The sequence below is a fragment of the Tenrec ecaudatus genome, chromosome 5, assembly GCF_050624435.1.
Source record: "Tenrec ecaudatus isolate mTenEca1 chromosome 5, mTenEca1.hap1, whole genome shotgun sequence".
Taxonomy (NCBI): Eukaryota; Metazoa; Chordata; class Mammalia; order Afrosoricida; family Tenrecidae; genus Tenrec; species Tenrec ecaudatus.
The window spans coordinates 148,890,462-148,918,008 of record NC_134534.1 but is presented as its reverse complement, the minus strand read 5'-3'; the positions used below and the strand labels follow the sequence as shown (position 1 = coordinate 148,918,008).

At 46.9% G+C, this 27,547-nt stretch overlaps 2 protein-coding genes across 4 annotated transcripts in view; one reads left to right on the top strand and one right to left on the bottom strand.

Annotated features, from left to right (window-relative positions):
- Window positions 1–2,229: 2,229 nt before the first annotated feature.
- On the top strand, window positions 2,230–12,306 carry MKRN2OS (MKRN2 opposite strand). The gene is made up of 4 exons (XM_075550887.1): window positions 2,230–2,447; window positions 6,647–6,696; window positions 7,967–8,129; window positions 12,084–12,306. Exons 1-4 carry the CDS (start codon window positions 2,230–2,232, stop codon window positions 12,304–12,306), a joined length of 654 nt encoding a protein of 217 aa, XP_075407002.1.
- A 1,735-nt stretch (window positions 12,307–14,041) lies between these two features.
- Window positions 14,042–27,547, bottom strand: part of TSEN2 (tRNA splicing endonuclease subunit 2) — a 56,529-nt gene continuing 43,023 nt past the window's right edge. For 2 of the 3 annotated variants that reach the window (XM_075550049.1, XM_075550046.1), the window contains exons 11-12: window positions 26,341–26,430; window positions 25,792–25,979 (exon numbers count right to left, since the gene is read on the bottom strand). In XM_075550049.1, the coding sequence (XP_075406164.1) occupies window positions 25,920–25,979; window positions 26,341–26,430 (150 nt within the window). In that variant the 3' untranslated portion in view covers window positions 25,792–25,919. Of the gene's footprint in view, window positions 23,726–25,791; window positions 25,980–26,340; window positions 26,431–27,547 lie in introns of those variants that run through there. The other variant, XM_075550048.1, reaches the window with a different exon arrangement.

Sequence of the window (27,547 nt, the reverse complement as noted above, 5' to 3'; positions counted from 1 at the left end):
CACAGCATCATCAGTCACCGAAGGATTGGAATCCGTAATAGTCTGAAGTCAAGGAGGGATCAATCTCAGACCTAAATTGTGAGATTCCGGTGTGCACACGGTGATGGATGGATGACAGTGTGAGCCCAAGATTCATTTGTGAAACTACTTAGGAATTAAGCCTCCGGAGACCTCCCACTGTCTAAAACAGGGGAAGGAGGAAAGCCCGCACTAAACAGAGTGCTTGGGAGAGAGGCGTACAGAAGATCAAAGGCATAGATCTGACCTGAACAGTTAAAATATTGTCGGTAGGTTCCCCCTTATGATGCAGGCTGGACCTGATTTTGTTTCCAAAATTTTCCATAATTTTGGTTTGTATTGTTTCTTTGTTCATATTACAGAGTATCTCAGAGGTGTTATGTCAATGGAGGTCACCCTCTTGACGCTGTCACCTGCTTTTCTGTTTTTTGGCATATGAAACCCAGGATCGATGAACCTAGAGGGACAGCAAGTAAAATAAGGGATTGAGGGGAGAGGGATACAGTGGTGGTGGTGGGGGGTTCATAAAAGGGAGCCAATATCAAGGAGCCCATGTAGAAAACGAATGTTTGGAAACTGGTTGTGGTACCAGTTGTACATTCTACTTGATGTGATTGAAATTTGGAATGATATGACATATATATTAAATCCCAACTAATAATAACAATAACAAAAGAATAACATAGTGAATAGAGTAAAATATATAGCTTGCTAGATTTTCACAAACAGAACATTCCCACAAAATCAATGATCAGAATATGACCAGATCCCAAGCACTTCCTCATGCCTTCTTCAGTGTTCCCCTATGAAGGAAATGTCCCCACTATCCTCATTCTACTCCCCCCTTACTTCTAATTATGCTATTAATTGTTTTGATGAGCTAAATCATTTCTATCATATAAAGCTTCAAAAGGAAATTTCCTTAAAGTAAGGGTTTTATTTATTCAACAACAAAAAGATATAACTACTCTTAAAAAATCCACATAAACATACAAAAAAACGCCCCAGTTGACTGATTCACGCAGCCCCTTGGGAAACAGAGCCGCAGACCTTTTGTCTGAGGTGCTTCTGGATGGGCTCACACCTCTAACCTTTTGTACAGCAGCTGAAAAGCAAGACTGCTCAAGGACGCCGTAACCCAGTGGTTCTCAACCTGTGGGTCGGGACCCCTTTGGGGTTCCAATGACCCTTTCACAGGGGTTGCCTAAGACCATCAGAAAATACTATTTCCGATGGTCTTAGGAACCGAGACACCGCTCCTCTATCCGTCTCCTGGCGGGTCCGCCCATATGCAGATACACTTCATTTATTTGTAATTAGAAATAAATATTTCAAAATCTATAATTACATATTGTTTTGTGATTAATCACTATGCTTTAATTATGTTCAATTTGTAACAATGTAAATACATCCTGCATATCGTATATTTACATTACAATTAATAACAGTAGTAAAATGACAGTGCTAAAGTAGCAAAGAAAATAATGTTATGGTTGGGGGGGTCACAACCACATGAGGAACTGTATGAAAGGGTCGCGGCATGAGGAAGACTGAGAAACACTGCCGTGATCTATTCTAAAATAGCAACAAAGAACAAAACCCATTGCTATCAAATTGATTCCAACTCAAAAGTACCCTAAAGAACAGAGTAGAAATACGCTGTAGTTTCCAGACTGTACATTTTCACAGAAGCGGACAGTTTCATCTTTTAGCCATAGATTGAATGCTGGGGTTTGAACTGCCAACCTGTGGTTAGCAGCCCGATACTCAACCCAGTACTCCATCGGGGCTCCTCCTTGCCTACTCCAGTCTCCTAGCATATCTCCTAGTCTCCCCTAACCTACTCCAGGAACACAAATACAAAGAAAGATCAGTCTCCAACCACGAGGAGCTCACAGACCAAAGGGAGGAAGTGTCACAGTAAAGCGGGGTGTTAAAGAAGCAGTAGGAGCTGGCCGTCTTCCCTTGTGAAACATGAGGAGGGACGGGAGAAAATGGTGCCAGGGTGCCCAAATGCAAACTAGCTCTTTAAGAAGCCAGCTTATGGGCCAGTCTGGTTCCTGCTTCATCCAACCTGGTTTGGTTTCTGAAGCCGTCAATCAGCATGACATCATTCTGGATCGGGTTACCTGGGCTGCTTGCATTCGCCAGGTGTGTCATGAGGAAGGGCCAGGGCTGCTACACCTCCCTGGGAGCCTGGAGGCTGGAGCCATGTGGTGTCCCGAGGCTGGGAAGCCTGTCATTAAATTCAACCACTGCCAGAGATCTATCTACGGCTTCAGTGTGCCCGAGCGCTGCCCCCTGTGCCAGCAGAGCGTGCACTGGAGGAAGCTGGAGGAGGCTCCTGTCAGCATCTCTAACCCGTTTACCAACGGCCATCGAGAAAAATGCTCCTTTCTCCTCAGACCTACTCAGGGGACCTTTCTGAGGTACCGCTTTTCCAATTAAAATTTAAATTTTATGTGTTACCCTGCACTGTGCTGGGAGGACCTTGGACAACAGAATTGTGTACAGTTGTACTGATTACAGAAGGAGCTCTTAAGCACTGTGCCTCCAGGGCTTCTTCGGTGGCTGACTTACACACAGATTAGACATAAAGATGGAGTTAGACATGGGATTGGTTCATAATCCAGGGAATGCCTGTCCTCCTTTTTAGCACATATACTAGATTTTTGAGTTAAGATGATGATGTATTCCAAGTACTTAGGTTAGGTAGAGGGATTCAGCTTCACAAAATTTATTTTGGGGACACAACGAGACATCCACTGACAGATTTAAGGACTGCCTGTGGAAAAGGAATGAACCACAGGAATGAGACTTTAACTCTTGGGACTGGAGAAAGAAAAAGGAGAAACAGGAAGGGGGGGAGGAAGGAAGGGAAGGAGGAGGAAGGGAGGGATAGAGGGAGGAAGGAAAAGGACCCATGTAGCATTGTTTGTCAAAGCGGTACAGGCACCGGGAGGCAGACACAATAAAGACGTTGGTACATATATGTATAAGGTGAATCGGGACCTGATTGACTGACTGCCCAGTTAGCTCTTTGGGCTCACTAGCCTAGAACTTAAAGATCTTTTCTAGCCCTGGGAACAGCTCAAGCAATAAGAAAAAGGGACCTGTAATAGCTTCAATATCTGAAAGATACATGTTCATGCTCTGTATTTAGCTCACTCTTCAATACCTACATTTAACAACAGTTCATCTGTTTCAAAGTACCCAATTGTTTTGCATTATTATTTGCATACCCACAATCTATGCATTATTTTCCTTCATTTAGAAACCCTTATCTTGTAAAGCATTTTTAATTCATTGGAAAGAAGCTTTTTGTTGCTATTGTTTTATGTGGAATGAACATTACCACATAGGTCTAGCTAATCAAACGAATGCTCTTATCACCTCCAATGTGGACAGATGTGTGTACACAAAAGAAAGCACAATATATATTTTTAATTACTCAGAAAGTTCAAAGCCTACCAGAGTTTGCCCATCTCTGTCCCATCATTTGAATTTTACCATATTTCTTCCCATGTGTTTCAGCTGCATTGCCTCGGGATAAGAATCTATCAATGGACTTTGGTGGGTTGGTTTGTGCTCCGTGTAAATTAAATGAAAAGGAACACCCGCTTGAGAAAAAGAAAAGAACAGAGAGCATCGTGCTTCTTACTGCCCAGAGTCCCTCGGTAGAGCAGATGGAGGATATGCTCGGCTGCTGTGCAGAACGTTGGAGCTTTGAGCCCCTTCAAAGGTGCCTTCGAAGAAAGGCCCAGTGACTGTCTACTGAGAAAGCAGCCACTGAAACCCCCCAGGCGCACAGCTCTGCTCTGCCACACGAGTGGCCACGTGCTGGAGCCGACTGCACAGCTTCTGCAATCGGATGGACCCCTGAAAGCCAGGTTTTAAAGGCATGGAGATGAAGTGGGGGGAGGCTAGGTCAAGCTGCATGATTTATCAAGTAGGGTCATGTGCATCCTTACTGCACAGACCCTCCTTGCCTCCTTAAAACCCACCTGAAGTCCTCCTTCCCAGAAGCCTTGGTGACTGTGTGAACTAGCTGTTGGACTTTGAAGCTCGAGGTCGACAGTTCAAACCACCAGCTGTTCCTGGGGAGAAAAGATGCTGCTGCCTGCCCCTGGGAAGCGGCCTCCTGGAAATCCTACATAGGGTCACTAGGAGCTGGGTGGACTCGAAGGTCGTGGGATTCATCCGCCCCCCCACCTTCAGCCCTGCTGGGTTGGGAGTCATTGCCGCCCTTCGTCCCGGCCTGGATTGTTTCCTTGGGGTCTCGGTGAGGATGAAAGGAAGTCAATGACGGGTTCGGGCTTTTAGTGATGAGTAAATTGTCCTGACTATTCTGCTGCAGCTGCAGGAGGCAGCGAAGATGAAGTTGGCGCTGGTGCCACGAAACCTGGTTCTTCTACTAACCAGCTCAAGCATTCTGTGTTTCTGAAGCCCCATCTGTAAAATGGAGACCCACTGACCTTTCCCAGTTGACAGGGTTATCGATAAGAGGCGGGAACCTGGCCCAAGCATCAGTGGGATGTTGAGCTAGCCCACTCCTTTCCGTCCTCTCTCTGTATTCAGGTCAGACCCTTGCTCCTCAATCTCACAGAGTCTTCAGTCACGAAGCCCTACGTGTTTATGAGTGCTCACGCCGCATCCTTAGCTGGTCAGATTCCAAAAGCTCCCGCATGGCCTGGTAGCGTCTGGAATATATCTGCCCTCACTCACACTGGTGTGCTCACCCAGCAGCCGCACGTGGGACATGCCACAGGCAGCGAGCCCCAGCCGGGCTCTCTGGAAACAGACCACACTGCGTTTCTTCGCTCATGTGGCGGGGCTATGGATGGCTTGGGCTCATGGCAGGCCTGGGAATAGGTGCCGTGAATGTGAGTTAGGATCCCTCACAGCTGCCACAAATGGTTGTGCAGATCGTGGACTGCAGAGAGGCCTCTGGCTGGTGGGTGCTGCTCCCCACTCCCCAAGCCAAGGAGAGCTGCACCTGCAGGAAGAGGGGCACCTCGGCCACCTCTGCACAAAGGAAAGCCCTGCCCCTGCCCTTCTACTGTGACCTCGAGAGCTGGGGCCTGTATACCGCAGAAACCTGTCAGGAAGGGGAACAGCAGGCTCTCCCCCTAACGCAGCGGTTCTCCACCTTCCTCAGGCCGCGACCCTTTCATAAGGTTCCTCATGGTGTGACGGCCCCAACCATAAAATTATTTCCATTGCTACTTCATCACTGTAATTTAGCTACTGTTGTAAATCACAATGTAAATATCTGATATGCAGGATGTATTTTCACTGTTACAAATTGACCATAATTAAAGCAGTGATGAATCACCAACCAATACTATATGTCATTATATATGGTGAAGTATTTGTGTTTTCCGATGGTCTTAGATGACCCCTGTGAAAGGGTAGTTCAACCCTCCCAAGGGGTCACGACCCACCGGTTGAGAACTGCTTCCCTAACGACTGCTATTCTTAGTTCTAGAACGAGTCCCTAACAGAGAGCAGTGGAAAGGTGGTGGCTGCGCCCTGTCAAAGGCGGAAAGCTCATGAGGCCTGGAGAAACCAAGCAGGCCCCTCACAGTCCAGCTCTCACAGGTTCCACTGTCTCGCTCTTGCCAGCATTCACCAGCTCAATGCTGAACGTGTCTCAAGACTAGAAACATGTTAAACCACAGCTAGAATGTTGTCTCACTCACTTTACCCACCCATAGGCCCGAGCCAGCACACAACAGCTACGGTGGCTTACCTGCCGGAGGGAGGCTGGGCCTGGGGCTTAGGTGCAGGACCAAGCACAGGTGACGGCACTCAGAGCGTGCGCAGCACCCAAGCCTCTCCGTTTCCCCAGCTTCATCCTAAACAGCTGAGCGGTTCACTGTTTGGCTAACCTAGGTTCCATTTTAAAATGAGCTGAGATGTAGTCAACACTTACCTGTGGCAAGCATCTTCCAAGCATGTAATTCATATAATCACCTGCGAAAGCACCATGAGCCCATTTTACAGATGAGGAAACTGAAATCAGAGCGTAAAGGAGTCAGTCGCCCAGTATCCCAGGCGAGGCAGTTATAGGCCGGGATCACATATAAAGATTACATTACACCGAGTGATCCATTTAATAGGGAGCCCTGGTAACACAGTGCGCTATGTGTTGGGCTGCTGATCTCAGAGTCATCAGTTTGAAAGCCATCAGCCTCTCTGAAGGAGACGGACGAGGCTTTCTGCTCCTTTACAAAGCCACAGGTGCAGTTCTACTATGTCCTATGGGGCCACTATGAGTTGGCAGTGAGATTTTTTGTGAGTTATACATTTAGCGAAGTTTGAGTCAGGAATAGTTTTAGGAAAGCAGCTGCTCAGGAAAGTTGGATCTGGCCACAATAGCACCCCAATGGGGGCATTAATTCCAAATGCTGAGGTCTCTTGAGACCCATCCAGCACTGCCCATGTTACCTGTAAGGACCAGGCTGTAATAAGAAATTCCTCAGCCACTGACCTCGGTGGCCCCTGTATCATGGATCCGTGGGAAACGAGTGTTACGCGGAAGACCTGTTCTAGCAGGACAGGCCTTCAGTATCATGCCAAATACTTAGAAAAGGGGGAAAATACTTGTTTGTTTTTTCTCCCCCAGGGACTACGATGGAAGGTCTGATCTGCATGTTGGAATAACCAACACAAATGGTGAGCTCGTTTCCTGGCTTTTTAATAGAAAACAAAAAAGTACAACTGACCCAGGGTGAGAACAGTGTTTCTAGAGAAACACAGTCGTGATAGCATCCTGGGTTCTACCACTGCACACGAGGTAGGGCATCACCACCCCCAAATGAGAAATAGCTGGTGTTACTGCCAATTATTCCTACTAACTATACTCAATATTTAAAACCCTTTCCTATTTTCTCAATGCTCCTGCAAACCTGGGAGGTGTTTTTTGTTTCTCTTCTAACAGAGGAAGAAACAAAGGACACCAAGTTTGACTTGACCAAGAGCCCATCTGGTGCCCAAATCAAAATGGGGACCCAGGCCCTCTGGTGCCCCAGCCTTGCACGCAGCCCCCTCTCCCTGGGCCCTCTCTCCAGGCGCTTCAGGGGCTAGGCAGGGCCTTCAGGAGTAAAAGGGGGCTCTGGCACCTCAGGATGGGGTAGGTCTGAAGTAGTCTGCCTAAATCAAAGAAGCCGGTGAAGATGAAACAGTAATCCCAGGCACCAGACTTAGCTCTGAGGGTACTGAGTAGGTCTCATCTCGCAAGCCAGGAAACACCTTGTCCACAGCTGGATCAGGGGTAGCCAGTAGCAGGGACCAGGGGACCCAGGAATGGCCAGCTGGGTGAGCCAGCGAGCAAGGCTCCCAGGCCTGGCTTCAGTGTGCTTGTGCCCTTTACCTAGAGGCAAGCGAAACTGGCAGGGTGAACAGAAACAGAAACGCAGAACTGGTTTTACAAACTGCGGCTTACCCAAACAGGCACGCACATTTACCACCAAAAGTTATCAGGGGAAAGTTACTGCTGGTTTAAGGAAATCCGATAGGATTTGTAAACAGAGAAGTTCAACAAAGATATTTGGAGATGCTTATCCTGGTGCCTAGTGCGGTGTCAGCTTCCTGGGGCCTCTTAGGAGCACAGTATATAGCAGGTAGAGCCGGACCTGGGTTTAACCGGACATGTTTGCTGAGAGCAGGGAAGGCAGCAGGTCAGTCCCCTCCAGCCCGTGAGACCATATCTAAATCTTATTAGCTGCATGGCTGCTCTCTCTGAGGAAGGTGGTGGGGCGGGGTGGGGGGTGGGGGTTATTAGATTCTCACATAGGTCTACTGCTCTCTGGCATACTCTCAAAGTGTAACCCGGATTGACCTAGGTGTAACTCTCCAAGGTGACTGTTGTTACTTTCTGGAATCTCTTTATAACAGGGATACATGTGTCTTGAAGCTCCTGGCTGACTCTGGCTTTGGTTTGTAGGCGTTGTGTATAATTACACCATACAAGGTGTCCACCGCGATGAAGCAGGGTGGGAACAGAGTGTAAGTATCCCATTGCTGCAGCCCAACATGTATGGACTGATGGACCAGTGGGACAAGTACCTGGAGGATTTCTCCAACTCGGGGGCCTGGCTGCCTCACAGGTATGTGGCTTGAAGACCACTGGTTCCTGCTGTCACTCACCACGTAATTGAACAAGGAATCCACGCTGCTTTTTGCTTCATGTGGAGCCCTTGTGAGATTAGTCCCCTTTACAGAATTTGTTGTTAGGTGCCATCGAGTCGGCTCCGACCCATTGCAGTCCTGTGCACAGCAGAAGGAAACGCTGCACGGTCCTGCGCCATCCTCACAATTGCTCCTGGGCCTGAGCCCACTGAGGCAGACACTGTATCAATGTCATTGAGGGCCTTCCTCTTTTCTGCTGCTGTTTCACTTTACCAAACTTGCTATCCTCCAGGGACTGGTCTGTCCTGACAATATGTCCAAAGCATGTAAGCTAAAGTCTGTCATTCTTGCCTCTAAGGAGCACTCTGGCCTTACTTCTTCCAACACAGATCTGCTTGTCCTTGTAGTGGTTCATGGTATTTTCAATATTCTCCTCCAGCACAATTCAAATGCATCTGTTCTTCTCTGGTCTTCCTCATTCAGTGGCCAACTTTCACATGCACACGATGCAATGGAGAATGCCATGGCTTGGGCCAGGAAGGAACACCTTAGTCCTTAAAGTAACATCTTTGCTCTTCAGTACTCTAAAGAGGTCTTTTGCAGCAGGTTTCCCTAATGCAATACATCTTTTGATCTCTTGGCTGCTGCTTCCATGACAACTGACTGGGAATCCAAGTAAGACAAACTCCTTGACGACATCGATCTTTTCTCCATTCATCATGTGACCTATTGAACAGTTGTGAGGAGTTGGGTCTTCCTTACAATTGTGTTGTTATAACAGACTGAAGGCTACAATCCTCGGTCTCATCAGCAAGTGCTTCAAATCCTCCTGACTTTCAGCAAGCAAGGCCGTGTCATCTGTGTACCGCAGGTCGTTATAAGCCTTGCTCCAATCCTGACGCAGCACTTTTCTTCATCTCATCCAGATTTTCTGATGAGTTGCTCCGCATACAGACTGAACAGGTATGGTGAGAGATACAACCCTGACACACACCTTTGCTGATTTTAGGTCATTAAGTATTCCCTTGTTCTGTTCACACAAGTGCCTCTTGAACGGATCAAAACTTGTACATGGGTGCAAGTTCCAGACGAGCACAGTGTTGCAGAATTCCCATTCTTCTCAAGGTGACTCACAGTTCATTTTATGGTCCACACAGACGGATGCCTTTGCATTGTCAATGAAACACAAGTCAACATCTTTCTGGTATTGTCTGCTTTGAGCCAAGATCCATCTGACATCAGCAATGCTGTCCCTTGTCCCATGTCCTCTTCTGAATCCGGTCTGAACTTCTGGCAGTTCCCTGTCAATGTACTGCTTCAACCACTGTCGGATGATCTCGAGAAAAAGTTTACTTGTGTGTGATACCAATGATGTTATTCTATAGCTGAGCACTCTGTTGGGTCACTTTTCTTTGGAGTGAACACAAAATGTGGATCTCTTCCAGACATTTGGCCAAGTAGCTGTCTTCCAAATGTCCTGGCATAGATGAGTGAGTGCTTCCAGTGTTTCTTCAGCTTTCTACACTTCAATTCTTGGACCCTTGTGTTTGGATAATGCATTCAGTGGTTTCAACTTTTTCCTGAAGCATCATTGGTTCTAGCTCATATGCTACTTCCTGAAAGGGTGGAATGTCGGCTTGTTCTTTTTGGTAGAGTGACTCTGCATTCTTTCCATTTTATCTTGCTGTTTCCTGCATGATTCAATATTTTGCCTATAGAATCTTTCAAAAATCTCAACCAGAGGCTGGAATGTTTTCTTGAGTTCTTTCAGTTTCAGATATACCCAGTGTGTTCTTCCCTTTGACTTTCCTAATTTTGGGTCCTTGCACATTTTGTTGCAATATTTGTCTTCTTGAGCTGCCCTTTGAAGTTTTCTAGTCAGCTCCTAGACTTCATCCTTTCTTCCAGTTCCTTTAGCTTGAGAGTCTCTTCTGACATCCACTTTGATCTTTCTTTCTCCCATCTTTTAAGGACTTTTTGCTTTCTTTATAAATGGTGGTCTTAATGTCCTCTCACAGCTCTTCAGTCATTAGTGTTCAATGCATTGTGTCTGTTCTAGAGATGTTCTTGAAATTCATTTGGGATAGATTAAAGGTCATATTTTTACTCTTGTGGATTAGTTTTCATTTTCTTCAACTTCAATCTGAACTTACATATGAGCAATTGATGGCCTGTTCTACAATCAGCCCTTGATCTGGTTTGAGCTGCTGATATTGAGCTTCTCCATTGGGTCTTCCCACAGATGTAGTCAATTTGATTTCTGTGCATTCCATCTGGGGAAGTCCATGTGTATAGCTGCCATTGGTGTTGTTGAAAAAGGTATTTGCTATGAATAAGTCATTGGTTTTACAAAATTCTGTCATGCGACCTCCAGCTTCATATTATCACCAACTTCATATTTTTCAACTACTGTTCCTTCCTCTGTTTCCAACTTTTGTGTTCTAATCACCATTAACTATCAATGTATCTTGATTGCATGTTTGATCAACTTCAGACTGAAGTCACTGGTAGGATTCTTCAATTTCTTCATCCCTAGTTTTGTGGTTGGTGCATAAAGTTGAATAATATTTGTATTGATTGGATTTCCTTGAAGGTAAGTAGATATAATCTGATCACAGATAGCATTGTACTTCACGATGGATTTTAGCAAGATCCTTTCTGACAATGAACGCCACACCATTCCTCTTGATTGTGTTATTCCCGGCAGAGTCAATCATATTATTTCCTGATTCAAAAAGGCCAATCCAGTCCATTTCAGCTCACTAATGCCTAGGACACTGATCTTCAGGTATTTCAATTTTTGCCACTTCGAATTTTCCTAAATGCATACTTTGCACATTCCAAGTTCCAGTCATTAGAAGATTTTTACACCTGTTTCTCTTGACTTTGAGCTGTGTCCCATCAGCAAATGAAGACCCGAGGGCTCCACTCCCACAGGCTTCACTGGAAATCAGCCCCTTCTCATCACATTCTGGGCACACTTGGACCCGGGCCCCCTCCTCGGGCAGGATCTCGGACAGTGTTCTGCTTCCTTTGTTTAGGATTTCAGTATCTGACTGTGCCTCGGAGCGCTGAGTATGGTTTTCAGTGGTTTCTTCCTTTGATGTTGGGGAGCGGTGTTCTTTGTTGTCTGTTCTTAGTCTGGAAGCTCTGCTGAAACTTCTTCACTGTGGGTGACTCTGCTGGTGTTTGAAAGACCAGTGACATCGCTTCCAGCATCACAGCCACCCACAAGTCACCACTCTATGACAAACTGAGGTAAATGGTGGTAACAGAATGAAAGTGGCTTGAATTCCTTGGATTTTCTGTGGAGAGAAATCAGCCTAAAACATACACAACAAAATTGCAGCAGTTTAAGAATAGACAAAATGGAAGCCTAATCCCCAATTTTAGTAATCTGAGTGGGTATGTTTCTATATTTAATGTTAAAAAAACATATGCCAAAATACCATGACATTATATTTCTTTAAAAACCAAGATTTAAAAAAAAATGGTCAAAATATAAAGTTCTACCTTTGCATTTTCAGCTTTAGCAATTCTGAAATGATTAAATTTCATAATTATTCTCTTCCTCAAGATATGCAGTATATGTGTAGATTTAAATGGTTCCCTTGAAATGAATTTAGACACGGGGTTATCATAAAATTTATGGAATTGCATTACTAGAATCTAGAATTGCAGTAAAAGTTAAGTTCCCCAAATTGGTGATAGTAAGTCATCATTTGAATAAGTTTACTCCTGTCTGGATGAAAATAGCAAATAGAAATTGCCCAAGATGCTAAATTGCCCCCTCAGTAATGGAGCCAAGGGGGCCCGGTCACTTGGGAAGAGGACATTCTTGTAGTTGGCCCGATTTCAGTGACAAAGATCCTTCCGTTGCTTCATGACCTGTTCCCGAGCAGCTTTTAGAATCGCTCTTGTCCACACATCAGGTACGAGGAAGACCACTGCAACTGCTACAGTTACACTCTCACATTCATTAACTGCGTTCTGAGCACCGAGGGCCAGGAGCGGCTGGACAAGAACGACTTCACGGAGAAGTATGTGCTGCCCAGGACCAGGAAGGTCTCCAAGTACATCACGCTCTACCGGGCCATCGAAGAGCACGGCTTCCACGTGACGGACAGCCCCCAGCCAGAGGCAAGCACCCCCTAAGGCAGTGCTCGGCCGTGCACATGCTCCATCAGGGCACAGGGCTGATGCTGTGGCTTTAATGCATCTAGGCTTCCAAATGCATCAAAGCTCTGTGGTTGATAAACAAGTATGTTTTCCTCTAAGCATGTTTCAGCTTATGAGGAGGTAAGAATTATACAGTTAATAAGAATTGCTATTTTAACAAGTGTATGCATTACAATGGCATTATTTTCATAGCTCTTAAAAAATGTGCTAAGCAGACATGTTAACAAAACATTTCCCTTTTCATCAGTCTTTCCATGCACAATTCTGTGACGTGAATTCTGTTAGTGTTGGTTTTAAGTTTTTAAAGTTTAAGTTTGGAACTCCATTCACAGAATGGCAGTAGAAACTATTCTTATACACCAATTCAAGCTTCATAAATGAACATTTCATCAGTGCGAATCCAGAGTAAGAGTTTGGAGCTAGGAGGGTGTGTGAGGCCCTTCCATGGCATTATGTAATGAGCACCTCCCCCTGTTTTCTTTATGAAGCACAGAGTAACCGTCTATCAGGACTGCTGTGGGTGCAAAACCTTATCGGCTGGTGGTTCAGATCCACCCAGCAGCAGCTTGGAGGAAGGGCCTGGTGATCTGCTTTGGCAAGGTCATAGCCTTGCCCAGTCCAGGGAGCAAAGTTCAACTCCGCTCACTTGGGGCTGCCCATGAGTCAGAGTCAATCAAAGCGGAATGGAACTCTCTGACGGAAGTGGGTGGGGGAAGAGAAGGGCAGAGGACTTCAGAATCTGTTGGTAAACCACTGCTCCTGTGGAGCGGCCTTTTCTGAGTCTATACGCAGAACCTGCGTTGGCAATGACTCCAGTCTGTGGAACACCAGTCTGCTGATACGGGGAGCAGGGCCTGGGGTCACCACTGCAGGGCTCTTCCCCTGCCCACCTCGAATGCAGAACCCAGAAAGGAGGAAGTGAGATGTAAGAAGAAAGAAATGGTGACTTTTAATAAGTATGTTAAAAAAATAACAAGTATGTTAGCACTTAAATACCTAAATATACCTAAATAATCTTCAAACGTTCAAAAGTCAATGAGTAAAACATTTCAGGAGTATTCTTGAGAAATGGCCTCCAGAACTCACTTATTTTGAACCAAACGTGAGACTACTCAACCTAACCTAGTCCTCCAGCCTTGGCACCAAAAGATGTCTTATTACCCAAACTCAAAACCATCTTTCAAAGTACTAATAGTTACCAAGTAATAAAGACATTCGGAAAACATGTCACAGATCTTTAAAGCTTATTTCCAAAGAGGCAATGTTCCAAATCCAGAAGGTCCAGTGGGGTGGGGGTGGCGGGGCTGGAATCATGACATTTATAAGTTTAGGTATTGTAGAGTTCTTTAAAGAAAAAATAAAACAAACCCTACTGTCTACCCAGCATACAGTATCACGACCATATTCTGCAAATGGTATTCTATGATATTCAAGAAGACATAAAGCCTATAGAGCAGCGGTTCTCAACCTGTGGGTCACGACCCCTTTGAGGGTCACCCGATTCATAACAGTAGCAAAATGACAGCTATGAAGTAGCAACAAAAATAATGTTATGGTTGGGGGTCACCACCACATGAGGAACTGTATGAAACAGCCACGGTGTTAGGAAGGTTGAGGACCACTGCTATGGAGGATTAAGATGAAAGAGCTGTTGAGTTTGAAAAACTTTCCAACTTTCTTCACACTCCCTCGTCTGGGATGTTTCCCAGTATGAGTACTAACAGCGGTTCTGTTCAACCAGGGTTCATAATGACTCCACACCAGACTGGACTTCCCAGTCTTACCTTTTAATCCTCAAGACCGAAGTGTGAATTCTGTAGGTCACTACGAAGGTAGGTTAAATAAAAGCATTGCTATAAAATCATTGAAACCTTTACCAAACAAAAGCATCAAATTGAGAAGTTATTGGTTTCAATGTACCCTTTATCTAGGTCCATACACTTCTGAAGATGGTGCTTCCGGCTCGCTAGTGCTGCCAGAAGAATTCTGTGTTCTTTGATTCTCATCGGGTTAAAATGGCAATGTTGGCATCGTCCTTAAGGGACCCACATTTTGTTCCTTAGAAGTATTCTTTGAGTTTGGGGAAGAATTTGAAGTTGGAAATGGTAAGATTAGGGCTGTAGGGTGGATGGGGTACGGTTTCTCAATGAAATTCTCATAGGACAGCCCTTGCTTGCTACCTTTGAAGGAAGAGCAGATAGGTACATGGTCATGATGTGTGTTAGTCTGGGTTGACTAGAGAAACAAATTCAGAGACACTCATGTGTATAAGAGAGAGCTTTATATTAAAGAATAATTGTATATTAAGAAAACATTCCACCCCAGTCCAGATCAAGTCCGTATCCGATATTAGTCCATATGTCGAGTACCAGTCTATAAATTCTTCTTTGGATTCACACAACACATGCAATGACACCAAGTGCAGGAAGATCACAGGTCTATGGGTGGAAAGTCTTGCGGATCCGGTGACAGTGGATGCATCTCCAGGGCTCTGGCTGCCATCAGCATGGCTCCATGTGGCTTTTCAACAGGAAGGTGAAGCAGAGAGTATGTCTCATCTCCAGGGAAGAAGTTCCCAGAATCCTAATGAGAAGGACACGCCCACAAGGAGGGATCAACCAGGTTGTGACCTGATTGACAGGCTAGATCCCACCCCTTCACTCTTTAATAAAGTTGGCATAAAATTGTGTAACTACCACATGATGGGAAAAAGTTTCTCAGCACAACTTTCCTGGCATTTTTCTCACTAATGCAGTTTTCTAATTTCTTGAAACTTCTAACAAAACTCCTGTGATCATCCTGTGTCCTTGGAGAAAGCTGTCAAGATGACCCCTTTGAATCTGAAAAACCAGGTTCTATAACCTTCTGAGCTGATCTCTCTTCTCTGGGTCTTGAGTTGAACTGGCCCACACACTTTTGATTGGACCTTGCTCTCTGGATCATGTTGATAAACCTCAGGCTCATCTTCCAGCCACTTCATTCATAAAGTCATCAGCATTAGTCTTGATCATGCTTGAAAGATTGATGGAGAGATCAGCTCTTCGAGCCAGCTGATCTGCCCGCAGTGCATTTGGCTACCATCGAGCCCCAAACTGGCTAAGGCTGATATCAGCTTCAAGTTACAATTGCCAAACCATGTGAGCCCAACTACAGTAGGTACGGTCTTCTCCCTTCAGTTTCTAGGTTTCAGCCACAGTTTCTTCATTTGTTGAGGTTACAGGTCTTTCCTTTCCTGGCTCATCTGTGAGGTCTTCCCAATCTTCCTTAAAACATTTGAACCATCTAGAATCTGCCGTCTTATGTGCGGCAGCATTCCTGTAAACTTGCTGCGAAGCCTCTGCGACTTGGGAAGGTGTTCCCTGGAGTTTTGTTAAAAATGTGATTATTAGTTCTGACCTCAAAATCCTGTTTTTAACATGGCACAAAAAGTGTCCCTACTTTTGAAGGCAACCTCATGATACTAAGCCAAGTGTATTACGGAGAGAACTTGTCTGTAGCCAGCCACTGATCACGGAGATGTATCTAAACGTGCTTTGTTTGGAATAAATCTGTGCATGACTGAACTGGAACTCTAGTGGCAGTTACTTTTTACTTACCCCTTGTGATAGGTTTATTGTCCCAAACTGGCCAATAAACACTTGTTGGATTAATAAGGTTGTAGTTTAATTTAAGGGCAAAAAGATAAAATGGCTTGGTGACCCTCACTTTTCTGTCTCTTGTTCTCTGATGATCGGACCAGTGTGAGGCTGCCTTAGTAGGGTCTCTGCCTCGACTTTTGAGCTACACAACCTGTGGGACACCCAACCCATGGACCATGTCACCAGTTTGAGGTTCCTTCAATACCTGCTTTGCTATACTGGTGGCATATACATCACTTGAGCTGGGGACTGTCAGACCCTGTCATCTGGCTGACTTTTGGTGACCTGCCTTGCTGTTTGCTGCCTGTGGCCAGACTGCCTGTATTGCTCTAAAGAACACTCAGCTGTCTACTTCCTTGATTTGCACCCAGCAGCCCTTGTGAGTTGAAGGACTGCCAGTATATTAACTGTCTCATGGAAGTGAGTTTAACTAAGCCCTCTGTACTGCTCTGTGGACTAATAACTATTTATTTCACTGTTGTATATATCTATCCATATACATATATAAAATCCTAAGTGTCCTGGTTTTGTTTCTCTAGGGAACCCTGTCTAAAACAACCCTGTATACTTTTTTTGGGGGGGGAGGGGGATTGAGGAAATGACTTGCCCAAAGACAAAAACCAGGGTTCAATTGCAATGCCCTGCACTGTTCTCCAGACCACAGCGCAGTGGTTAAGGCCCTATCGCCAAGAAAGAGACCAGCTATATCTAGGAAGTGCAGTAGCTGTCGGCAATTCCTTACCACTAGAGAAGGCATATGTAGAAAAGCCAGTGCCATAATTTGGGGGGGGGAGGGGGAGCAGAACTGTTCAAGCTTTTCATGTTCATCTCTAACGTCCTTCCTTGATATTCAAGCAACCAGAGGTAACACTGGTGGCTGCCTACCACCTATTTATTCTTTGTCATGTCACCAAGCTAACAATCCCCCCATTCTTGATACAACCACAGTGCATCAGAGAAACACCAATAGATGGCAATGTTTCTCAAATAGGTGAGATTATGAACAGGATTCTTGGTCTCGGTTTCATACTACCAGCTAGGCCACAAAGAGGCTCCGCATTGGCCCCAACTCTGTTCCTCAGGCAGGAGTCTGTGACCTCTTAACACTTCCCAAGATGCACTTCTTCATCTCGTCACTTAGCTCTGCGTGTGCACAGTTGACATTCAATTAATGTCAAGAAAGGACTTCTGATGTTCCCTTCCCAACAAGGGCACGGAGTTAGCTTCACTGTGAGCAATGGGGAAGCCGGAAATGATCCACACAAAGGTACTTTTCCAAATTGTTGGCCACACTCCAGAAAATAGGAACTTAAAAAAAAAAGATAAAACAATAACACCGAAGGTAAAATAATTTAGCTCAAATAAAAACCTTATTCCATAAGTACCAATAGAATTTCAGTGTCACAGTCAATGCTCCCCACCTTTCTGGTTTAAGGAGCCCTGGTGGCGCAGGGCTTCCTGTTTGGTTGCTAACAGCAAGCTTGCCTGCTTGAGGCCACTTCCCACTCTGCAGGAGAAAGGTGGGACTTTCTGCTCCCGTAGAGATTTACAGCTCAGACCCCCACAGGGGCAGGTCTCCAAGGCCCGAGGCCCGGTGGGATCAAGATGGAATTGACAAGTGGGATCAAATGAGCATGGGCTGGCTGGCTGGGATTGAAAACCCGGTTGCATGTGTAGTGGTTTAGTGACTTCCCGTGGTGTCTCACAGGGTCTAATCACTGTCGAAGGGGATCTCGGTGAGACCACATAGGGCAGTCACTGAGCAGATGTTTCCGCTTCCCCTGGCATATTGGGGATGAGTTGCAACGATGCTGGCCTTGAAACAGCTGGCAGAATCAACACAGGATAAGCAGCTGCACAAAGAACGGTCTGATGAGATGGTATGGCATGGTGCTTCTTGGCACCCGGTGCTTCCTCCTCCTCCCTCCCTTCAACCCTTACTCAACGTGTCCTGGGTGCCAGGCTCTGTAGTAACTCTTTGTGCAAGTCAACTCACCTGAGGCTCACAACGCTCTGGGTTTGGCACCTTATTAAAAATACACGAGGGCATGTGCTCCAAGTCACACAGCCACCAAGTGGGTGCATCTGACTCCAAAACGTGGGTCCTTGAACTACCCAGCTACCCAGTTTAAAAACTCGGAGAGCTCTAAGCTACCAGAGAACAGCAGACCTGCTCGCATTGGCTGGCCTGGTGGCTCACAGAGTGCCTGCCTAGTCTCTCCCAGGTTGTTCAGGAAGCAGGGTCAAGGTGAGATGTCTCACAACAATAGCTCCACTGAGGGATGGCCCTCCACAAAGCCCCTCACCTGCCTCCACTTTCTGGGCACAGAGTGCTGCATTTGTCGTTAGCTGGGCACTTCAGTACTCAGCCCAGATGGGCCTCCAGACACAGATGAGTATATGGGCACTGCGATTCTTCAATTTCTCGACAGTTTGGGGCAGAGCCCCTCCTTCCTGGAAAGGAGGGGAGCTTCCACTATATTGGGAACTTCTGTAGTTCTCCGCCTTTATCCATGTAACCAGGCAAAATAGCACCACCTTCTCCATTTTAGAGGTAAGGAAACCTGAGGGTCATGAAGGGCACTAAGTGAACCAAGGTCACACAAGTAAGAGCTGAGATTTGTCTTGGTTCCTTCTAGAAAGTACATCAAGGGCATGGTCTCTGGAGAAACGGATGGAAAGGAACCGCACACTGAGCTGCCTGTAGCTCTGTGATCCTCTCCATGCTGTTCGAAGACTCCTTCACCTGAGCCTGTTTTGGGGAGCGAGGTCTCTCTCCCACCCCAACCTTGAGGTGCAGGACCGCCTCTTGGCTCCTGGGTCTCTAACCTCTTGTCAAGTTTCTCAAAGGACTACACAAGCATAAGAAAACAAGTACTGCTACTGGGGCTCCAGTTCATACAGGCACAGGTTTCGTCCCAGCAAACCACATCGAAACAGGTCTCTGCAGCCAGTGGACAGCTGCAGGCAAGTTCTCACAATGATACACCTGCCTTAGGCTCATTATGGTGCTTACAAACAAACAAACAACAAAAAGTCCAATCAAAAACTGTGGCTTCCAACGGGGCTCTGCTGGGCTAGTTCAATTTAACACAAAGAGGTGGCCTCTGAAGGCCATGGGGACTGCACTTTTGGACTCCAAAGAGATCACCTTGACAGATTTTCTTGAAACCACAAAGTGATCATGGAGGCGTATTAGGAAGAAGCTTTAAGAAATGGGAAACTGTACTGCCGAGAACAAGGTCAGGAAAGTTGTATCAAGGACGATTCTATGTGATTCTAATAAGAGACTTTACTGATCCATCTACATCTCTGATCTTGCCTTTTCAGACTTTCCCCAGAAAATTATTTTAATAGTTACAAAATCTTTTTTTTTTTTACAGAATCCATCTAAAATTGTAATAGGTATTTCTGTAGTTATCAGAATTATTTATATTTCAGGTCTTCACTAAGTGGTTCTGAAATCAACAAAAGGTTTTGGACTGTGACTCAGAAATCATGCTAGGAAGCCCACCCTGTTGAAGTCTGTGTGCTTACCTCTTGAGACTGCCCGATCTTTTAAAGAACTCTCTCTCTGATGGGCTTTGGGTCTCTACTCTGCACTCTCCCTCATTCACAATGTTATGATTTTTTTGTCCTGGGTCTTTGATGCCTGATACCAGATCCTATCAACACCTTGTGATCGCACAGGCTGGTGTGCTTCTTCCATGTGGGCTTTGTTGCTTATGAGCTAGATGGCTGCTTGTTTACCTTCAAGCCTTTAAGGCCCCAGATGCTATGTCTTTTGATAGCCGGGCACCATCAGCTTTCTTCACCACATTTGCTTATTCACCCACTTTGTCTTTGGCAGTCATGTTGGGAAGGTGAAAAATGTTCTTGCATTGAGGGAGTACTTGAGTGGAGGCCCAATGTCCATCTGCTGCCATAATGCTTAATAAATAAATATATGTGTCAGGTATCAGGCATCAAAGACTAAAAACATATGGATGTGAATGAGGGAGAGGGCCAAGTGGAGACCCAAAACCCATCAATAGCCAATCGGGCATCCTGTCAGAAGGCCCACAAGGAAGAGACAAGTCAGTCAGGGTGCAGTATAGCACTGACGAAACACACAACTTTCCTCTAGTTCTTTAATGCTCCCCCTGGCCCTCACTATCATGACCTCAATTCTACCTTATAAATCTGGCTAAGCCAGAACATGTACACTGGTACAGATAAGAGCTGGAAACATAGAAAATCCAGGACAGATAAACCTCTCAGGACCAATAAAGGGAGTAGCAAAAATAGGAGGGGAAGGGAAGGTGGGGGAGGAAGGGGAACTGATCACAATGATCGACATATGGCCTCTTCCCCGGGGGATGGACAACAGAAAAGTGGGTGAAAGGAGACAGTGATCGGTATAAGACATGAAAAAAAAGATAAATCGTCAAGGGTTCATGAGGGAGGGAGGGGAAAAATGAGGAGCTGATATCAAGGGCTCAAGTAGAAAGAAAAAGTTTTGAAAATGATGATGTCAACATATGTACAGATGTGCTTGACACTATGGATATACCGTACATACTCGTGTGTAAGCTGAGTTTCTCAGCACATTTTTAATGAAGTTTTTGTGATAAAATTAGGTGCCTCGGCTGATATTCGGGTTGGCTTATACTCAAGTATATATGGTATATAAGGGGTTGTGGTAAGAGCTCTAAGAGCCCCCAATAAAATACAATTTAAAAAAATGATGGCAACAATGTACAAATACGCTTGCTACAATTGATGTATGGTTGCAAGAACTCTAAGAGCCCCCAATAAAATCTTTTAAAAAACAAACAAACCCTATTCATTCTTTGGAGGTTTGAAGTGAACTCAACATACCTTCCAGCTCCTGCCATTTACTAGTTCACCATTCAGCTCTGACTGCATACATTTCAACTTTGTCTGATCTTCAATAACTTTTCCTCTGCTTTAGTAGCGTTACATCATCTAAATTCTTCTCTCTCTCTCTTTCAGAGGTTTCTTAAGAGTGTTGCAGTCTGAGATATATGATCTTGTATGGCTCTGTCCCTCCTGGAGTGAGCTACCATCAAAGACTCAGAGTTGTCCCTGGAACTTTGGTGTTTGTGTACTATTCTGTCATCAATCGTCCTCATCGCCTTGAGTAATTCCTGTGTACATTAAAAACAGAAATAACCTGCATGTTGGTGAACTCCTCAGTTCATACAACCACTGGGCACCACTGCATTGGACCTTCAGACTTCTTTTTGATCCCCAAACTCAACGAACTTGAAAAGGGCGTTCAATTCGAGTCCCCTGGGGATGCCAAGCTACCCTTTTGATTGTGGTGTGATTCAAAGAGCGCAGGATTCTTTGAGGAATGGTTAGGAGATGGGAACACTCTTTCAGAAGTGTGCAGACTTAGGTGGAGGCTATGTTGAGAAACATCAGCTTTGATAGCTTTGTTGGATAAAGGTTTCCAAGGTTTTGCAGCACTATGTTGTGACTTACCCGGATCTTTCCGGTTGCTTGTGCTTTTCTCAGGCAGGGACATCTCTGCTGGGCAGCTCTCAAAGGCACAGCAAGCCCTGTCCTCCCTCCTCCCCATAAAGCGCTGGCTGGAGGTGAAACGCGGGGAGTCAGGCATCTCTTGCGAAGAGTCCTCACCCTGTGACTCACAAGGCTGCGGTGGGGCTGAACCAGAACATACAGGGAGCATGACTGCAAAATGTCCCCATGTTGGTTGCTTGAATAAAAGCAAGAGCCTGCAGCATAAGAGCATGTCTGCGCCAGACAGATGCTGCTCAGGCGGCCATCCTTTGGAATGTTCACATGCCTGTGCTTACACATGGACTAGTACCTCATCCTATTCCTGTATCCTTAAGAATTACTCTGAGAGAACAGGGAAGGCTGTGAGGAAAGTGTGTTTTGGGGGGACCAAGACATCCCATCTGCCATGTCAGCTTTGCATACAATCGTGGCTGGCACAGTGTTGTGAAGCTGGGGGCTATGCCACCAGTGTTTCAACACCAGTAGGGTCCTCCACATGGTAGAAACGTTTCATCAGCACTTTCAGACTGAGACAGATCAGGAAGAAAGGCCTGGCAATCTACTACTACCCATGATGGCCGAGTCAATCCTGACACATAGAACTACCCCATAGGGTTTCCATAGCTGTCATCTTTATGGTCGCGGACTGCCTCATCTTTCTCCCTCGGAGTGACTGGTGGGTCCAAACCACCCACCTTTGAGTTAGCAACTTGAATACTTCCACCGTTGCGCTATCAGGGCTTCTTACCCGATGATTTACTGCTGCCAATCAGCTGATGAGGATGCTCTGAGCCACAGGAGAACACTGTCTGAGGTCATGCTGGGGGATGAGCCCCAGGGTCGGAGGCACTCTGCAGATCCCGTGGCTGCCACCAAGGAGGCAAACTTAATAATGACCATGAAGACGGCCCAGGCCCAGACAGCAGTGTTGCTGGGCTTGCACTCGGGGTCACCATGTCAGAGCAGGTGAATGGGAGTGGTTACGATGACAAGTCAATGGCATACAGCAGAAAAAGTTAGACATAAAATATAGTGAGGAAGGTGAAGATGTGAACAATACAAATGAGTATTCCGAGTAGTGATACCAGGAGGGGGAGGGGAAGGTGGGGCAGAAAGGGGGAACCAATCACAAGGATCTACACATAACCCCCTTCCTGGGGGATGGACAACAGAAAAGTAGATAAAGGAAGACGTCAGACAGTGTAAGACATGACAAAATAATCTATAAATTATCAAGGTTTCGTGAGGGAGGGGAAGAATGAGGAGCTGATACCAAGGGCTCAAGTAAAAAGCAAATGTTTTGAGAATGATGATGGCAACATATGTACAGAAGTGCTTGACACCATGGATTGTGAGAACAGTTGTATGAGTCCCCAGTAAGATGATTAAAAAAAACCCTAGAACAATTGAGTCTTCCATTTTGGCCTATGTGATTTTTTTCTTCCTTGAGTAACACAAGGAAAGGCACGGAAGTACTGCTGGTTCACAAAGTGCCCTGGTGTTCTTGGCACCTGTGCTTTCAGGAAGGCGTGCCCCTCGTACTGCAGCTGCAGTGTCCAGTCCACGGGAAGCCACCGAGCACCATGTTGGGGTGGTCAACGCCACACCCCTCGCCACCAGGACAGTTCCAACCCACTGTGGCCCCTATACGAGGTTTCTGGGACGGGGAATCTTTATTTCTTTTTAAAGGATAATTTTATCGGGGCCTCTTTCAACTCTTCCATACATCCATTGAATCAAGCATATTTATATATATGTTGCTATCACTATTTTCTAAACATTTACTTTCTATTTGGGCCGTTGGTATCAGTTCCTTTTTTTCCCCTCCCACGTCCTTCCACACTTGTGACCCCTCGATAAATTATAAATTATTTTCATTATCTTACACCGATTGTTATCTCCCCTTCCCCTAGTTTCTGTCGTTCGTGTGTGAGGTTGTGTGTCGTTCATTGTGGTTAGTTCCCCCACCTTCTCCTTATCCTCTTGGTATGGCTGCTCCCATTTCTGTTCCTCAAGGGTTCATGTGACCTGGATTCCATGTGGCCGGAGCTCTTCGCTGTACCTGTGTGCATGCTCCCGTCTAGCCCACAGTGAAAGGCAGCACTGCGGTGGTGACAGTGGGGGTGAGGCGAGACTGTGAGTCTTTATAGGAGTGGAGAACCTCCTCCTCCGTGTGGCAGCTTGGGGTTCAGACTCCTTTGGTGCAGCAGAGGCCGTGAACTCAGGAGCTAAAAATGCAGAAGGGAGACGATGTGGTGAGAGACTCGTTTTAACCTAAGTGTGGAAAGTGGTCTTACAGGTTCAAGATACTTAAGGCTATGTGGTGGGTAAGGGTCTGCTAACCACAAGGTTGATGGTTCGAACCCACCAGCCACCTCAGGGACCTTCTAAGGGTGGCTATGAGTTGGGATCGAATCGATGGCAGTGGATTTGGTTAGAAACCTAAGAGAGCTTGTTTCGAGGAAGGCTTCAGTGTCTTCCCGATGAGCTGCAGAAAACTCCTCGAGAGTTTTATTGCAAAGCAGGTTTCCAATTGTGTTCATTTATTTCCGGAGAGGAAGAGGGAGGGGGAGGGGAGTGGCACACAGAGTCTCCAAAGATAGCAGGGAACTACTTCTATCTGAAAACAGGGTGATGTGAAGCCAACCCCCTTCCTGCTGTCTTGTTCCAGAAGCCCCAGGCCACTTTGAGAGTGAAGAGCATGTTGCCCTTTAAGTGGGGTTTGCATCATATACACAGGGGAGGACAATCTTTCACACAAGGTTTCTTGGAATAAAGATATCTCTGGAAATCTGTGTGGAATCTTCGGTTACAAACAAGACCAGCACCATCATTGTTTTGGGCTACCCACCCAGGAGCTGGGGCGACCGCCACAGCCCATTAGCTGCTGCTGAAGTATTTGGGATGAAGGTTTTACAGAAGAGAGTTTACTAAGGCGGCACTTCCTACCCTGCTCTGGCTGGAAACAAGGTGATTCGCCACAGATGCTGAATGGAGTAAGGAAGATAAGCTCCCGAGATTCGTTTTGCTTCCCTCTCAGCTTTTGAGCAAGCGAGATCTTTTACTTTGCCGAGGAGCTGGACAGAGCACCATGGAGGGTAAGGTCTGCACTGAGGAACTAGTCTTATCACTACCAACGAGCAAGCAATGTACAAGCCTCCCTCTGCTTTGACCAAGTGGCTACTGCTGAAACCTTCCCCAGCTGGTCGTGGTTAGGCGAGGCCGTGGTTAGGCGAGGCCGCGCCATGATGAGCACGCGAGCGCTCAGACCCCGAGCGGGCAGGCCTGTTGCAGGCCCGTGACATGACAAGAAGCGCCTTACAGCCCACAACCACAGCGAATCAGAATCTTATGTCAGGAACCCTAGGACCACAGGCCAAGGGACGCCTGCTTCTCTTTTCCTTTTTGTCATACTGGTTGCAAGGAGGCTCTGGGTGGCTGGTCTGAACAGTGAACAAACGCGCTCGGTTGCTCACTGAAGGCTGGAGGTTCAAGTCTACTCAGAGGTGCTGTGGAAGAAAGGCCTGGTAATCTATTTATGAAAAACCAGTCACAGCAAACTCTGTGGAGCACAAGGCTATCGGCACACATTCATTATGAATCGGCATCGACCTGACAGCAGCCGAGGAGGAAGAAGGTACATGCAAAGCCATGTCATGGCTGCTCGCTTCCAGCGTCTGGAGCGAAGAGGAGACTGTCCTCCAGTTTCTAGAGTCCAAGCACTGGACGAGTGTGGACACTGTGCTGCCTCCCTCACTCTCCCACATTCACTCTCTCATTCTCCCCCTCATGCTCATTCACTCACTCTCCCACACTCACATGAATTCACTGTGTATCCTCCCCCCAAATCACACAGCAACCATCCTGCCCACCCCCCTCCCGCTCCCCTTGCTGTCAGATGCAACCATCTAAAGAGCTCTGTTTGCTGTATTTTACTACGTCCATCACATTCACGATGTATCTGCACACACATGCCATCACTTCTTTGGTAACTGATGTGCGGTGCTGTTTTGGCTGATGCTGTACTTGGACCGCCACAAACAGGCTCCCCAGGTTCAGGAGTGAGTTTGTTGGGTCCTTGGTGCTTCATGGGGCAGGCGCCCTCTGCAGAAGGCCAGCATATAAACCGGAGAGCAGCAGTTTTCTGTGCTGGAAGAGGCCTCTCCAGAACCCTCCCCTTCAGCCTCCTCCTTTGACGGATGAGGACGCAGACGGAGGCTGGAGCACTGAATTGGGGCTCTCCCTTCTCCTCCTGCAATCCTGTCGGTTCAAACACTCACAGTAACACCTTCACTAGGCCCTTGAAAACGTTTTAATAGTGGGAAGTTTCAATACTGGCATTTTGGACGTAACCCTGAACTTGGCAGGTGGTAGCAGACTCAACAAGTACTTGTCACTGAAATCGGATGTGGAACTGGGCCGTTAGAGTTCTTCTTGGTCGCTCCTCTCTCGTGAAGAGACCCAACGACTAAGAATCACCTCCTGAAACGAAGCAAAACAAAGAGGCACCTGAAACTCCAAAGGTAGAAGGCAAAGACCATCTCACATTGGTCTTTGGGGGTGAGGCCTAGAGGGGTCTGGCCAAGAGGGGCTCACAAGCCACCCTGAATATAGCGGGGTCAGCTGAGGGATGGGGGTGGTGCCCAGGCTACAGCCCTGAGAGCAGCAGCAGGAGCCTCAGGACCAGGCAGTCGGAGAGACTGCGTGCGCTGGGAGCCATGTGCAGGCAGGAGGTGAGAGGGCATGCAGTGTCCACTTCTTCTCTGGGCACCACATGTCCCAGATGCTACAACCCCAGGCCCATCCTCTGGGATGGCACTGCGTGGCCCTTGAGCTCACCCACCTGAACTCTCATCCTTTTCATACACTCCGGTGACTCCATTTCTTGGTCAGTCATAGTGGAGGGTTTGATCAGATAGCACAGCATCAGTTCCTAATGCAAAACGAAGAAGAAGAAGAGGCCAGGTGCCCGGTGATTGCTGTGACAGGAGGGTGAGCTGGCAGCGAAGGCCCCTCCCCTCACTGTGCTCCTGCAAAGGTGGCAGAGTGGACCCTCAGAGCCCTCTGCCTCTCTGGGGACACTGTGCTGACAGCTCGTGCTTCCCTCTGAAGACCCGCCCTTTAGTGAGCACCGACAGGACCAGACAACTTAGGATATATTCCCAAGGAGGAAGCCAGCTGCCGGAGGCTCAACAGGAAGCGTCCAGCCCTGCCAGCTCTCCGGCTCAACCTCCTCCCACACCTTGAGGAAGAGCTGGAGAGCCGGGGCCCACGGCATGTGCACTGGCCGTTACTGAACGAGGCGGCATGCCAAGCTTCCAGCCCTCACAGTCCTGGCTGACAGCAACAAGAGGTGGTGAAACTCGGGCAGAGGGACCTGGGTTTATGCCCCAGCTCTGCATGTGGACTACGGAATCTGAGCCAGTCACTCAGCGTCTCTGAATCGTCCATCTCTCATCCTATGGATGGATTGTAGCAGGAGGTTGTAAGTTCAAGAGTCCCTGGGTGATAGGGATGATTAACCCACTCGGCTGCTAACTGATAGGTTGGCGGCTCAAGGACACCTAGGGGCTCCTAAGATGGAGCACCTGGATCTCCTGCTTCACAAACTTAGCTACAGAAAGTCCTCTGGAGCTCAGTTCCACTGACACCTGTGGGCTGCCTTGGATTGGTCCTGGCTCCGTGGAAACTGGGGGGATAGGGTTCAACTGAGACGAGGCATGTCAAATGTTTACTACTATACTTCACGGGCTCTGAAAACTCTGTCCAGGGTTGCCTCCTATGAATGTGGATGAGTGTGGTGTGAGCCCCTGTGAGTGTGTATGTGAGCCCCTGTGTGGGTGTGTGTGTGAGCCGGTGAGTGAGGGTGGGTGTGAGTCCGTGAGGGTGAGTGTGAACCGCTGTGAGGGTGGCTGTGAGCCCCTGTGAATGTGGGCGAGGCCCTGTGAGTGTATGAGCTGCTGTGTGTGGGGGTGTGAGCCCCTGTGAGTGTGAGCCACTGTGATTGTGGGTGTGAGCCCCTGTGAGTGTGGGTGGGTGTGAGCCCCTGT